Below are 16,463 nucleotides of genomic sequence, written 5' to 3'. Positions count from 1 at the left end.
GTGAGTACAAAGCCCAGGGGAAGAGTCTGAAAAAATTGGACTCCTTCGTAGGCCCCATGTCTCTGAAGAGAACTGAAAGTTTAAAGCAGCATTTGTAAGCTGTTAACTTTCAGTGTTTCGTGTTGTAACTAGAGCACATTATTAGATTTATTCCTGTTTATAATGGTGCAGAATAAAACACACACACATCTAATTTGATTTTTATTTTCATTTTTTAAGCTTCAGAATTGCTTTTTACAAGTTGGTGTTAATGGCAAAAGTCCTTCCCAGGGCTTACCTACCATACCTGTATCCAGAGCAGGTGGTCCTTTCTCTTTCTCCCCCCAACCCCTTTTGCCGGTTTCTATATTTACATATAAATCATACTATTGTGTAGTAAAGACCAGGTTGGTTGAAAAGAATGTGAAGACTTGTGAAGACCGTAGAAGTTATGTCTGAACCGAGGAGAGTAAATTGTGTGATAAATAGTGAAGGACACTGGATAATGCTGAATTATACCTCTGACTATGAAAAAAGCTGGTGGTAAATGGAATGTGGAATTTTAAATGGCACTCAATGTGGAAATCTTTGTTGAGAAGTTCCCATCTGAGGTCTGGTGTGTTTCAATTGTAGAATGCAGTGAGCTTGGCCAAGGGGACTTTGAATCCAGCCCAAGGGCTCTGAGAATTGCCTTTTCAGTGTATCGCACATGGAGAAAAAGCTACTTAGACAAGGATTCTATGAGTCTAGGCCTACGTACCTTAAATTGCCAGCGTTTGTAAATGATTGTGCAATCTTGTGTAATGGTCTTTTGACTGTTTTGAAAAAAATGTTTTGTTTTTTTTTCCAGTAAAAGTAACTACAAAGAAAACATGCATTGTTTGTCTTTATTTTAATTCAGAAAACAACCTTTAGGTATGTTCATTTCCACTTAAATAAAATATTAATATTTCACATCCAGACACTATTTTTTTCTATTGCTGTGGTAACAAATGACCACAAATTTAGTGGCTTAAAGTAATAAAAATTTATGATTCTATAGCTCTGAAGATCAGTAGTCTAATACATGTTTTTTACTATACCCAGAGTTTTTCACCCAGCCTGTTACTGGACGAAGAGGGTTTGCTTGCCTGGCGTTGTCTAGCCAATATGCAGAAAAAAAATCATTTGATCTTTCTTATTATGCTTTTTGGTTTTATTTTTAAAAAATTATTGCTTTTAACCCACTAAGTTTTGGAGTAGTTTGTTTCATAACTAAATAGAACAATGGTCATGCTTGATGATGAAGGTAAGGTCTCCTGGAAATAGTTTAGTGGGTCTGCATTAGTAGGGCTTCATTTGGTGGTTAAATTGCTTAAAATTAGCAAGAAATGACAGGAAATTGGAAGATTGGGAGCCTCAGCCTCAGAGGAGCAGAGGGAGAAAGGAGGGAGAGTGCACCAGCAATAAGGAGAGTGGTCAGAGAACTCAACCACCATTGAAAATGATCTCCTGCCAGACATGGTGTAGGGCTTTTAAAGAACAGAAATGTCAGTGGTTCAGGTTTAAGGTGTTTTCTAATGCATCTGGTGGCCATGTGATGAACCACCTGCTAATCTCCATCCGGTTACCCTAAATCTTCAACCAACTACTCCCTTGAAATGTAGGACTGGGTAGCTGTGCTGCACAATGAGGGCTGGTGGAGCAAGGCAATGCAGAGAAAACTAGGGACTTGATATAAGAGGGAGAAAAAAACGAGAATGCAGTTTGAGAACTCATTGGAAACAAGGCCTGGAAGTTGGGTAACCAGATGAATCTGCAATTTGGGCAGCATTTGGCATGGAGGGCTTGGCTCTGCCTCACATAGCAATTAAGGACCAGACAATCTGCTTCTAGGATGGTTTACTCAGGTGACTTGAGTCAAGTTAATGCTAGCTGTCAGATGAGGCTCAGCTGGACTAGAGAGAAAAGGGTCTCTTCAGTTGGGCCTCTTACTACTTGGCTCCCTCAAAACATGGTGGCTAGTTTCCAACAATGAGTATCCCAAGAGACAGGGAGCAGATGCTGCCAGTTTCTCAAGGTCTATTTCACCATTTCATCATTTTTAGCATTGCTATTTGACAAGCAATCACAGAATCAGGTTCAACGGACAGGAACATAAATCCCACTTCTCAATGAATAGATTGCCATAATTTTTTAAAACTTATTGCCATAATAAGTTTTTAAAAACAGATACTTTTTTAAAAAAGGAATTCTGGAGTCAGTTCTTAGGTCAATGTAGGCTCAAACAATCTAGGAAAAAAAACTTGAGAATAAAGTCGTCTGTGCAAGGGTTAGTGGGCATGCTCTTTTTGTGTGTTGGACAATAGGTTGGAGTTTGGTAGGGCAGAAATCACTGTTGTGCTTCCAATGTGAATGGAAACAATTTTCTTCAGGAAAGAATGAATGCCTACTTTAAGTGTGCCAGGTGCTCTGATTGATGAAGAGGTTAGGGTTTGAGGAAGCCTTTCAATATGATGAAAATACCTGATATGCTGGTGAAGCTATCTGGACTAACCCTTGCCAAAGGCATGGAGATTGAAAGAAGAAATTGGCTAACAGCCACAAAGAAGAAATTTATGTCAACCATCTAGCCAGGGATGGGAGGGGAGCAAAGAGGGCTGGGTATGAGTAAAACCAGAACAATGTCTGAAGGTCAAGAGACTGAAGGTAAAGAAGCTGTTCAGTTGGGCAGAGGGCAGGGGAGCTACTGGAGGGCTATGAGGGGAGAAATGTGGGGAGAATTAGGAGAGAGAGTTGAATTCCAGGCTTGGGATCTCAGACTGGATCCTGGGGAGGTAGCATTGCACAATGGTTATGTGCTAGCACTCTAAAGTGAGCCTCCTGGGCTAGATCCGGGCTCTGGACTCTGCCAGCTGTGGGACATTGGAGAAGTCACAAAATTTCTCTATGCTTAGATTCTTCCTACACAATGGGTGTATAATAAGATTCCCACCTGATAGGATTTTTTTTTTTTAGAGAGAGAGTCTCACTTTATCACCCTCAGTAGAGTGCTATGACATCACAACTCAGAGCAACCTCCAACTCCTGGGCTTAGGCAATTCTCTTGCCTCAGCCTCCCGAGTAGCTGGGACTACAGGCACCTGCCACCTGCTGGGCAATGGACAGATCGGAAGAAATAGCTAAAGTCCAAATTTCTTTTTGGAATGACGAAAACATTCTGAGATTGGTTACGGTGATGGGTGTACAACATTGTGAATGTACTAGAAATGTTGAATTCTATAAGAGAGTGAATTATATAATGTGTAAATTATCTTAATAATGATATTATCAAAAAATGCACTTTGATTTTGTAAATTCTGACCTGCACCCAGGAGTGAAACACTCTTCATGAAGAAAGGGATGCTTGTCCGAGGAAAGCAGAGACTTTCTATGATAGGGCAAGGGCTTCTGATACCATCAGAGAGAAGGGCCAAGCCACCACAGAGAAAGGGTAGTGACTCTTGGAACTCTGAAAGACAACTCAAAGCTCTGTTGCTGCTGTCCTGTGTTTGACATTTTCATAGCCTACTGTGCATATTCTTTGAGCAGCAAATCTTTAAAACCAAAAGGAGCTGAGAAATATGGTACAGTAAACTCAGGGAGCAGATGCTGGGCTAAGACTACTTACATTAATATCTGAATTTATTTCTACCATTTTCTAAGTCATTTAACTTGTGGAGAAAGTTAAATGTCTTCTGTGCCTCAGTTTCTCCATCTTTTGTACTGTTAGAGCAGAATTATCCATACTATGTAAAAAGTGGAAACCAACCATTCATTGGCCACATGTGTCTATTGAATAACTGAAATGTAGCTATTACAAATTGAGAAGTGCTGCATATACTAAAATACACATCACATTTTGAAGACCTCATCCGAAAAGTAAACTGTTCCATTAATAATTTTTGTATTCTTAATAAGAATATGTATATGTTGATAAGATAATACTTTGGATATATTGGGTTAAATCAAATGTTACTAAAGTTCATTTTACTGTCTCCATTTACGTTTTTCATGTGGTTACTACAAATTTAAAATTACTTACTCATGTTATATTTCTTTTGGACAGTGCTGATCTCTAAATTGGAATAGCACTACCTGTTAAATATGGCTGTATGAGGATTAGATAATTTAATCTATGTAAAAACACCTGGCTTGTAATAAGCACTAAGTAAGTGTCAGCTTTAGCACTTATTTGAAGGTGGTCAGGTTCGAGCAGCAGTGAGTGCCTTGTTACAGGCGGTCCTACACCATGAGACACAAGATGACAGTAACACTCCACAGAAGGAAAGAAGCCAGCTCAAGACTTAAGGCTTGTAGAAAGGAGCTGGATGGGCAGTGGCTGAAAATTCACATCCGAGGACCATATGGTTCCCAGACAGACATCTTTGCAGAAGAAATAAAGTCTGTCTGGATCTGACATTTATAACAGTGAAGTGGTTGAAACTAAAAGACTGCAAGTGAGATTTAAAGTTCTTTTCTTTTTTTTTCTGGCTCCAATATCTTAATTTCAAATGTGAAATATCACTCCATCCCTCTTAAATTTCTTTTTGCTTTTTTTCTTTTCCTTTTTTCGAGACAGGGTCTCACTCTTTTGCCCTGTGTAGAGTGCCCTGAAATCATCATAGCTCACAGCAACCTCAAACTCTTGGACTCAAGTGATCCTTTTGCCTCAGCCTCCCAAGTAACTGGGACTACAGGGGCCCACCACAATGCCTGTCTATTTTTAGTAGGGACAGGTTTCACTCTTGCTCAAGCTGGTCTTGAACTCTGAGCTGAAGCAATCCTCCCACCTCGGCTCCTCAAAGTGCTAGGATTACACTGAGCTACTGCACCCAGCCTCCTTTTAAATTTCTACCTCATTGATCGAAAAAGGAGTTACTGTTTATTATCCCATGTTCTGATTTCTTGTTTCTCTGGGGCATGTTAGAGCTGCTTAGCACTGTCCATTCTTCCTTAAGTGGGTAGATACTTGACTAGGCAGCCAGGTAACTGGTCGCAAAGTAGCAAAACATTGATGTTCAGGGCATCACCGTCATCACTGATAAGTAAAATGATTATTTTACATTCTATGGAGGCAGCTGTGGTTTGTCGAATCTCACGCAGCTGAGGTTCCCTTAACCCGCTGCATCTATGCTGAATGCCCTGCACTAACTTGCTTCCCCTGAGCATCAGGGTCTTTGCATCAGGCTTCATTCAAAGGCCATGTCCCCGACCTATCATGTCCACTGACCCCCTCACTTGCAGATTTTTTTCTTTCCTTTTTAGTAACTTAACAATACAGGTGCCAGTCCAGAGCCTTATGAAAACTAGGGATGGAGCCTGTTTTTAAGCTCACAGGTCCGGGAAGTTCTAACTATTGCTATTTTCAGTAGCCCCTTATTCAAAGGGCTCTGGCCTCTCATCTGGAGACCCTGGCCTGCTGTGTCTCCTGCGGAGGCTTCACTGTGTATGTGCCTAGGTGCCAGGAGCCAAAACATATCACAAAAATGCCCCTTGCTATCTTGATTTTACGAGCAAACTATTCTCAGGAATTCAACCGTAAACAGCAACGGTACTTTCCCCTTGCGTATCTCCTCAAAAATGCACCCCCCCGCCTTAGGGTCCTTCTCCTAGTAATTTTCCAGAAACTAGCCCCCTCCCCGCCCTGCTAGGAACAGCCCTTAGTTACTTCCTCGTTTGTGTGCTTATAAGCCCAGCTGAAAAATAAACTCTTCGGAGCTTGATCAGACTCTTGACTTGCTCTCATTCTTTCGTGTCTCTTGTCCCCTCATTCGACTGACCCCTTTGTTTCCCAGGTCCCCGTTGAATTCCCCGCGGGCCGGGGCACCTAGGTTCAGAAAGTGGCAGAAACAGAGAAATATGGTGTTTGAAGTAATAAATGAAAAAGAGAGTCCAGTAAGATTTCCACATATTTATTTCATCACACTTCATTTCAATTTATAACCAATAGTGGGCTAGCTAAACTTTGTGTGTGTGTGTGCGTCTAATGCACAAATGGGACCTGTCATTTATTTTGGGTTTATCACAATAAACACATCTGCTTTTATTAATAAATAGTTGCAAATGTAACATGGCTCTTATAATTCATACACATTTCCAAGATATTCTATTCTTGATTGCATATTTTAGAAATTTCAATGCATTGGTTTCTTAAAGCAGTGTCCTCTTAGGCAGTCTAACTAATTATGTTAGATTACTAACATAATCTAACTCTTATGCAGATTGCAGTCAAATAGACTGGATCTTCCTCCACATAATAAATGAGGCGGGGCAAAATGATGAATATAAGAGGATGTCCCTCATAAAGGACAATGCAGCACATTATTGTCTCAAACAGACATCACATAAGAAAAATCAAATGAAGCTCATGAAATTAATTTTTCTGATTCCTATGTGCCAAGTTTAATACTTTTGTTTGGCTAGAAGTAGAGGTCTGAACAGCTTCCAAGCAACCTCACTTACATGGTCAGTAGAAATAGGAGATGGTGTGTTTGAATTCTGTGTGCCTTCAACCTTAATGCTTCATAAACTTTAACAGAAGACATAAATATTAATTTTTGGAACTGGCTGACAGAAGTCTTGTACCCTCTCCCCACCCCACCCCCAACTTCAAAAAAGAAAAAAAGAAATAAACAATGGCCTTTTTTTATGATTAGCCAACATGTTTGGTTTTCTTGCCATGCTTAAGGTTCTGTCAAGGGCTTCACATATGCAGAAAATTGTTGAAACAAAATTGGGCTCTTCTGAGAGTGTGTGGTTTGTTTTTGTTATTAACAGACACTCGTTTCCTCTTTGAGCAGAACCTATCCTCACTGTACCAAATGGGATTTGAGAGAAGAGCAAGAAAGCCAAGAAAGTTGTTGAAAGTGTCACCTGATGATTCAACACTGTGGGTGTATGCTGAATAGCCCCACAATTGATCAATTGAAGTTTTTCATAACCTTCTACAAAATTCTTAAATACAGGTAAATATGTAAACACTGTGCTCTCAGAGAGTAAGCACTTAGGCGTGTCAGATCGCATCCCTTCTGGGGAGACAAAATCCAATGAAACATCCCTGGTCAGGTTCAAAACCATCCACTGGAAGTACTATCTGGCTGAGGGGCGAACACCACTTTGCACATCTCAGAGTTCTCTTGATGGAGCGGTAATTCACAGCCAGCTAGTAGTTGCTCCTTTCTTTTCCTAGAGATGTAACCTCTGCCTGTGGACAGCCTTTCATATTTTGTCTCAAATTGCCTGTGTAATAACAGCAACAATAACAAAATTATACACACATTTAAACCCCCTCACACCAGCCCCAGCCAAGTTCCTGAATGTGCACTTGAAACTTCTTTTTCAAAGCCATTTGAGAAAAAATATGCACACCAAAGACCCATGAATGGGGTGATTTTCTTCTTTCCACTTCCTTTTATCTCCACAGATACACTTAAAATGCCTGGGACATGGGAGCTCTGCTGTATTTTTTTTTTTTCAAAAGAAGATCTAAATTCCTTTGGAGATGCTGGTAAGCTTTGCAGGCCTTGCTATGCCTCCCACCCTTCATTCCAGAAGCCCCACCTTGGAGCACTCCCCTTCTGACTAACTAGCAAGCCCAACTGGATTTAGCTGAGAATGTCGACAGGGAAACAGTCCAAAAGCTCTGGCCCAAGTGAAATGTGGAACCAAACCATATGGCGCAGCTGGAAGGCTGATTTTTTCAACTATTGGAAGGGTAATTTTTTAAATGTGTTCATGGAGCTTTATTCTAGACATAACTTAATATAAGTTAGCGATAGCTTAATATCCAAACTATAAACCACAATCTTTTACTTTGTGAAAATATCACCTACTTTTATTTATGCTTGTATCATTGATGCATTTTTATACGAATCATGAAATGTCACTAAAATCAAGAAGGTACTCAACTGTGGCCTACTTTCAAAGGAGATGATGCAAGATATAGCTCGCTATTTTGAATATGCAAATGACCTTCATAGTTTGATAACAGATATCAACTACTATGAAGGAGCCAGTGCTAACTAGACTCAAAGCACTCCACCTCCGTGTAGTAGTATGCTACAAATCATGTCATAAGATTTGAAGGACCCAGGGATAAATGAGAATTAGGCTCTAGCATGGAAGAAAGGTTAGGAAAGTTACACAAGCAATTACATATTTACATTTTAAGGCACTAAGAATTCTACTGAAAGTATGTTTTAAAAAAATTCCAAGTTTAAGCCAAAACTTAAAGTCAAGTTGCTGTTGTATGGAATACCTAAGAATTGTGACTTCAGTTTCATCAGCCTACACCATGGCTAATGGAGTGCCGGGTGTTTTATTCTGATCTTTCTGTCCAGGAGATAACTGTGGAGACACCCCATAGTAAATGCACATCTGGTATTTTTGCTGAAATTTTGGGGCAACTCCTGTGGTAAATCATATCTCTTTGTTTCCTTGGTAAATTATTTATTGATTAAAATATCACACTATCTCTAGAATCAAATGAACTAGTCACTGGAGTTTTTTGGTATCCTAGAAACTGACATTTTTTTGGCCTTATCAATTATTCTCTTGGCGAAGGCCCCGGAGCATGGCGTCTCACCTGAACGGAGCCTCCTCCCTGTCCATCTGCATGCAGACCAGGAATGGGTACTGAGAAAACTGCACTGTGGAGATGAACTCCAGGCCTGCCTCTGTCTCTGTGCTGGTTTCCAGGCCGGCTTTCACAAAGGAGGAGTCCACCGTGACACCACCAGTTATTACCGCGGTCACCCTGAGGATTTGAGAAACAGTCTATTCATGTCTCGTTTACCCGAGTTGCACTAACTGCTTCCAGGGGTCTGAACCTGGGATGCTGATGACTGGAGGGAAACACCGAGAGGACTGAGAGGTGACCTGAATGTGCTTAGTTAGAGCCTGCTCAGTCCCAGAGCCTGCTTGGTCCCAGAGTGTGGACAGTGAAGGTTTGTTTACCCTTCCCCAGAACCCTCCCCTGCCTCCAATTCTCAACACGGGAACAAAATGTCTACCAGGCAGACATTTCATATGGGCATACCAAAGACCAAATGGAAATCCTGCTTGGAACTGGTCCTATCAGGAGGTCAGAAATACTCAAGTTACTGTAAAAGGGCGTTCAGAAGACAACTGATGCTTACAGCTTCCCGTTAACTATCTCTCTGTTGGCTTCCAAGTAACTATTTTCATTCCATTCCTTTACTTTCTCCAAAGAGCCTCCAGAGCAGTGATTTTTAACCAGTGTGTCACAACACCCTGGTGTGCCGTGAGAAGATCTTAGGTGTGCCGCAGAAATTTTTAAAGATCATTAATTAAATTATTTTTGAAAGAAGTTCAAAGCACAGTACGTATATTCTTTTCTTTTAGTGTTTTTTTTTTTGATCAACATAATTTAAGCGTGCTGCTGAAGTTTAACCATAGCTTCAAGTGTGCCACGAGATAGAAAAAGTTGAAAAACACTGCTCTAGAGGCATAGGTCTACAGTTGTCAAAATATTTGAAAAAATATTGTGCTACAAGGAACCATTCTTACAGTGGATATGTGCAGTAGGTGCCCAGGAGGGACAGATATGATAGGTTCTTTAGGGGCCGTCTTGAGAACTTCATGCACTGATCGGATGGGCAGGAGACTATGTGTTACATAAGAAGAAGTGAACAATTCCAGTAGAAAGTTTACCTCCACTCTACTTGAATTGTAGACTTCAAATCAAACTGTGGGAAACTACCACAATTAAATCAGAGTTACATATCCATACTTTTTTTTTTTTATTGTTTGGGATTCATTGAGGGTACAAAGAATTAGGTTACACTGATTGCATTTGTTAGGTAAAGTCCCTCTTGTAATTGTATCCTTCCCAGAAGAGGCGTGCCATACACTGTGCCCCCTTCCGTCTCCCTCCCCTCTACCTTGTATTAGCTCATCTACTGCCTTCATATTAGATTGAGTATTGGATTCTTGCTTCTCCATTCTTGTGATGCTTTACTAAGAAGAATTTGTTCTACCTCAATCCAGGTTAATGCAGAGGATCTAAAGTCTCCATCTTTTTTAGTGGCTGAATAGTGTTCCATGGTATCCATATACCACAGTAATCCATTCCTGGGTTAATGGGCATTTAGGTTGTTTCCACATTTTTGGTGTTTGTAAATTGAGCTGCACCATACTTTCTTGGTAGGAAAGCATCAAGAAAGTACTATTTTTGCTGTACAAAGTAAAACTCCTGATGCTCTTTTGTCAGTGAAAAAAATAGGTCAGAAGTCATTTTAATCCCTGAATCCTTAGGAGTTCCTTCTAATGTCTTAGTTCAGTAATGGCTTAAGAGGCACTTTTTCAAATGAATGAGTGAACAAATAAATGAAAATGGAAGATAGACTACGATGTGGGTGCTGGCAGATTCTTAAGACTGTTGTGTCCTTTAAGGTAGGAAACACAGATTGGTTGTTGCTACGGGTGCTGACTTCTTTCTACAAATAATTAATTTCAGTTTACTTTGGAGAAACTTCTGTCTAGAAAATACTTTGGAAAGAGGAGAAAGATGGGCTTCTTTGCCTACTTGCCCCAACAATCGCTTCCTCAATTGCTTGGGCAATAAACTTTGTATCATCCTTGCCTTAAAATAAGAAAAAGAAAATAAAAAGAGGAGAAAGATGACTGATTCAGTGGGGAGCCTGAAATTGTATTGCTGGACCCTCTGGTGGCCAGTTCCATCCTTCAACTATTTGATTGTTCTCAGTTCCTTTATTCTTAGTTCAAAATGAATAAAAAAATTGATTTTTATCCTTTTTATCTCACTTCAGCCCAATAGTATTTTTAAATATCAAAAAAGTAAACATAAATTGCATTTTCTTTTTTAAAAATTCTATAACAAACAGAAGACTAATTATTTTGATTATCACATTGGTTCAGGGACATTGTCTTAGGTCAAGGTAAGATGCTTTCATTGGATCTCACATGTATTAGAAAAATTAAAGGGACTGAGAATATTTTATTTAGAAAAAAGAATGCTGATGAAAAAACTTAAGGAATTCTAATGCTTCAGACTTAGATTCCACATAGAAGTGATTATTTTATTTTTCTTCCCTGAATACCGCAAAAGAGGAGAGGTTTTAGACCCCAGCAAAACGCATAAGCTAAAAAGTTTGCTTCAAAGTTAAATTTCCTGCTAGCATTGTCAACTACTCAAAGGGGAATATTAAAAGAAGGTGAGGCCCCCTCATTCCCGGGGCATGCTGTCTGTAAAAGCAGCCCCGGAATGAGGGGCTGTAAAAGCAACAAGATGCTTGGTTGAGTTGTGTTTGGTGTTGACCTGCTCATAACAGGCTGTGGACAGGATGACTTCCCATGGTCACTTTCACCTCTCTCATTTAATGACTACAAATAGAAAGCATAGATTTTGAAAAGTCAAAAGGTTTAACAGTTGCCAAAATGGTATCTCTGTAGTTCTTTGCATAGAGTATTATACATTTTAAGCTTACCGATTTTTCACTCGGGTTTTAGACTCACGATACCACAGACTAAACTCCATTGCGCCTGAAATATCAATAGCTAGGCCACCCTGGACCTCTATATTGGCCTTTAGTCCAGATTGCAACTGCAGCTCCTAAAAGCAAAGGAATATAATAATAATAATAATAATAATAATAATAAGTACAATTTAGTTATCCTCCCTTTCCAAAGTACAATTTAGTTACCCCCACTTTCCAAAGGCATGGTCAAGCTCCCGTGAAAACAATGCCATTCGAGTTGTGTTGATGTTGGAATCTTTCTCTAGCCTTGGAAACATGTTGTCCTAACTCTTTTTTTTTTTTTTTAATTATTCTGTATAGAGATGGGGTCATGTTATGTTATCCAGGCTAGTTCTCCTCTCTTGGTCTCTCAAAGAGCCTGGATTACAGGTGTGAGTCACCGCACTTAGCCCATGTCGTCCAGATCGACAATGCAAGTAAACTCTGCTGATTTGCTAAATTGATTAGCAAATAATTAAATCAATTAAAATGCTAGAGTAAAGAAGTGTTAAACACGGAGGGTGTTTTCAGTCAATCCTTGCCTCACTTTGGGAGAGGCAATGTTTCTCAAAGTGTGTTCTTGTGAGGATCAGCAACTCCTAGGAACTTGTCCAAAACTGTGACTCTCAGGTCCCCTTTATACCTTCTAATTTAAAACCACTGAGGGTAGTGAAGTCCAGCATTCTATTTTTTAACAGCCCTCTTGTGATTTGGATGTACCTAGATTTGAGAACCCCTGGTCTAGTGGAAATGAAGCCAGCTCCCTGAGAAACCCAGCTGTGGATTTTTGTGAGTGGAGGGAGGTTTGGACTAGGTGATCTCATGAGGTTCTTCAGCCCTTCTCTAGTTATGTGCTTGTCAAATACAGTCAATTGCATCCTGCTGGCAAATAAAAAGCAGGATTAAAAACTTCCAGTGCAGTACAGCCGTCCTCAGTATCTGAGAGGGATGAGTTACAGGGCCAACTCCCTCAAACTCCCCATCCCCAAGGATATGAAAATACAAGTCCTTTATGTAAATGGCATACTTAGTATTTACATATAACCTACACATGTCCTCCTGTATAATTTAAATCATCTCTAGATTACTTACAATACCTAATACAATGCAAAATTCTATGTAAGTGGCTGTATATTACACCGTATTTTAAAAATCAGTATTAATTTTATTGTTGTTTTGTTATATTTTATTGTTTTATTTTGTTTTAATTTTTTGATGCACAGTTGGTTGAATTTGAAGTGGAACCAGCAAATATGGAGAAATAACTGTATACAAGTTTCAAGAATTGCCTGGAGCAAGTAGGAAAAGAAGGCAAGGCAATTGAACTAGGCTCATATTCTGCTGTTTTACATTTGAAATGACATTGAATTAATGGTAAAGTCCAACATGAACTCAACAGCACTTTTCAGAGGGACAGTATCATTTACCAACATGGTCTCTCCTGAACAATTTTGTGGTTAACTGAAACCATTTTATTAGCCTGTGTGCTGCTTGCCTGCATTCGCCTTTAGGTCTTGCGTTTTCCATGAACATTAGCTGGGGTAATGTTGGCTGAAAACTTTTTCAGCTGAATTGGAATCAGATTGCTTTGGGATGGTGTTGGAAGTGATAATGATTCTGGGAAAAAGGCTCAGTATTCTTAATTTTGATATTCCTCCAAAGATCTTAAATTCCTGGCAACTCACAGCACAACTAACTTCTTTATGTAACTCCCTACTTAGACAAAACAAACCATGTGTTTGCCAGCTATAAATGCCATGATTTCACTTTGTGGAGAGGATCACGTTGATTTCTCTGAATTCCCTCTGCTTTCTAAAAAAAATGTGACAGGAAATCTCAGAAAAAAGACTTGGTTTATGACCAGGTGTACTAAAAAGGTATGATTATGGCATGATGCTACTTTTGATCAGGAGGACACACGTAGATAGAGGCTCGAGACTCTCGGTTCCATGCTCAGGATGCTGTAGAAACCAGCCCTGACTATCCTCAAAGCTATTAGAACAAAATGTGGTTGCCACAAGATGGAGGGTTGGTTTCATGCATCCAAACAAATGTGAGAGACACAAAGTATCCTGAGAAAACCACAAAAGTCATGCCCAAATTTTAACCTTTGCTCTGAACTACAGAACCAAAATAAGGGGTTCTGTATATGCCCTGTGCCTTGTTCCCAAATGAGCCCTACTGTGTGTCCTGCCTCAGTAGAGTGTTTCTCTCTTTGCATCTTCTCCACGTTGTCCATTTCTTTCATGTAAAGGGACAATGAAAGAACTCTTATATGCAGTCACAGAGGAATTTTTTTGGACCCCTTTATAAAGACTGATGACTGGCCCCTGTAGGACAAATCACTCTTTCCTTTGTTAAAGGGATTAAGCCACAGGATGCAGTGGCTTTAATATTTGAGGGGTACAAAGTAAGTGGAGTTGATGGTTTTGAACACCTACTGCTCTGCACTTGGCATCTCATGTAACTCACACCAGTCTTCCATGGGAGCTACATCTGAAGATGGAAAGGCAAAATCAGGCTCAGAGGCCACACCCAGAAGCCAAATAAATACTCAGACTGTCTCTAGGGTGGAGACTTTTCTACTAAAATACTTGGCTATCACAGACTCATGACTCTGTTTCTGTTTCCTGATGTGCAAGAAATCTTGTTCTGAGAAATGTTGCAAAGAAAAGATGAAGGCACAGGCTAAAGTCCTGTTTTACCTGGAGTACATATTTATTTAAGTTTGTGCCTATGAACTAGAACAAGACATTAGCACTTTGCCTTTGTAGCTAATGTGATCCGTTTGATCCTTTAGACCCCGTAAGTTTCTTATAACTCAGACCTTGACATTTTGACAACTCATCTCATTGCTTCCATTTAGGAAAATATGTTCTTTGCTGGCTGATGAGACTCCCCTTATTAAATTGACTTTAACGGGCATCCTTCTTTGAGGAGTAATCCAATTAGCCAGAGAGAGAGAGAGCAAGCAAGCACAGAGTAATTCCATCTGCCTTGGTGGCTGTAAGAGGCCACCACTGCCAACATTTCCTTCAGTGTCAGCACTTGACCTAGAGTGGTATGTGTCTCTGAAGCTGGGATGGCATTACTGCATGTCCAGAGGGGCTCAGACAGTTTTAATTGTATAATAACTTTAGATCTCCCGAATACTCCAACCTGACACACACAGATGTTGGATTCTGTTTGAAAGCTAGAGGTCAATCTTTCTCACAGAATATGCCTTGCGTTAGGTGCCCTAGTTTAACAAATAGAAAACCCATACAAGATCATCTAGATCAGGGCTTGATAAAGCATGACGAGTAGTCAAGTCTGGCCCACTGGCTGTTTTTGTAAATAAACTTTGATTGGAACACAGTCATACTCATTTGTTCATGTATGGCTGATGGCTGTATTTACTCTTTGAGTAGCTGCAACAGAGATCATGTGGCCTGCAAAGTCTAAAATGTTTAGTTTCTGCCCTTTACAGAACAAGTTTGCTGGTCCAGATCCACATTACCACTTAGGTTTGCAAGAACAGTTTTATACCCTGATTCAATGGGAGGGTTAATGGGAAGCTGAGCTCACACAGGTGGTGGTGAACTGTCCTCTGTGTCTTAAAATGTGGACTACTTCCTCAGCACTCTGGGCTGCCTTTACAAGACCATTGCATTAAAAGTACAACGGAATTGTGCAATGTGAAATTCTAATGTAATCTGAGAACTGATTTTTCATGTATGATTTCAGGGTTAAAGGATCTGAGAAGCACTGCTGGTTGATCTTTTCTCCAACTATATTGACAGAGATACAGTTTCGGTTAGAGTGTCCACACACCTATTACAAAAGTATATTTACCAGCTTCCCTTGTCACTAGACCTAGCCATGTGACACAGTTCTGGTCCCTAACATTCCAGACAGTGTTTCCAGAAAGTTCTTGAAAAAGTGTCAGACTCTGGATCTCCTTACTCTTCCTTTCTCCCTTCCTGGAATGAGCAAGTGGTGTTAGAGGTGGAGCAGTCAGCTGCTAATCACAAGGTGACAAGTGTGAGGTCAAATGCCACAGGTAAGGAAGGCTGAGTGGCAGAAAAAGATCTTGGATTCTGATGATAGCTTAGGGATTCCATATTAACCCTGGACTGCCAACTTCCAGTAGTAGTGCAATGGAATTGTACACTGTGAAATTCTAATGTAGAATAAAAATCAAACTATTTTGTTAAGTTTTCTGTTTTTGTTATATACAGCTATCTTGAACTGATAGAAGTTATTATAAAGATGGAGGATTAATATTAGTTCCAATGAATGAGGTTTTGAAGGAGTTCTAACACAGTTCTAAGAGGAGTTCTAACATAGTCCACTGTCTAAAGTCTCTCCCAACTCTTAAAATTTATGATTTCATATCCAGAGCCTAACAAATCAGAATCCTCAAATTAACAACAAATCTGATAAAAATCTTTAGATCATCTGTTCTAAGTGCCTCACTTCAGTAGCACTGAAGCATAGCTTTAACCTATTAAGCAATTGCCCAAGAACACACAATAAGGAGAGTGGAGGCAAAATTCAAACCTATCTTATTATTTATGAATTTATTAAACCACCAAAGCAAACTTCCCAAGTAAACTTTATAGCCTATAAATTTTGAATTCAACCCCTTTTATCTCTTCAATATACTAAGTATGAATTAGAGTGCACAGTGATCACTCTGATTCCCCAAAGACTTTATTTAGTAAATACTTCATTATTTAATATTGCTGTGCTCAGTGAGGCAGGAAATAAATCAGCCCATTAAAGAAAAAGATTTTAAGTATCAAAAGTTAATTCAAACTCAAAAGTTATTCAGATTCACCCTCTTCTGTTTCTCAGAAAATCCAATTGGATTTCTCAGAAAATCCATGGTATCTTGACCACTGAAGTCTTACTGCACGGAAGGTGGTATTATAAGTCTTTAGTATAATATTGACAGATTTGGGGCCAAAGAAAATCGAAAAG

At 39.7% G+C, this 16,463-nt stretch overlaps 1 protein-coding gene across 1 annotated transcript in view; it reads right to left on the bottom strand.

The window, feature by feature from the left end:
• Positions 1 to 5,896: 5,896 nt before the first annotated feature.
• The window catches only part of MTTP (microsomal triglyceride transfer protein), a 47,881-nt gene continuing 37,314 nt past the window's right edge, over positions 5,897 to 16,463 (bottom strand). The window contains exons 16-18 of the mRNA XM_053555558.1: positions 11,469 to 11,593; positions 8,585 to 8,755; positions 5,897 to 7,239 (exon numbers count right to left, since the gene is read on the bottom strand). Of these exons, the coding sequence (XP_053411533.1) occupies positions 7,068 to 7,239; positions 8,585 to 8,755; positions 11,469 to 11,593 (468 nt within the window). The 3' untranslated portion in view covers positions 5,897 to 7,067. The remainder of the gene's footprint in view (positions 7,240 to 8,584; positions 8,756 to 11,468; positions 11,594 to 16,463) is intronic.

The sequence above is a fragment of the Nycticebus coucang genome, chromosome 1, assembly GCF_027406575.1.
Source record: "Nycticebus coucang isolate mNycCou1 chromosome 1, mNycCou1.pri, whole genome shotgun sequence".
Lineage (NCBI taxonomy): Eukaryota > Metazoa > Chordata > Mammalia > Primates > Lorisidae > Nycticebus > Nycticebus coucang.
The sequence above is the reverse complement of the archived record's forward strand: the minus strand, read 5'-3'. Positions and strand labels throughout refer to the sequence as shown.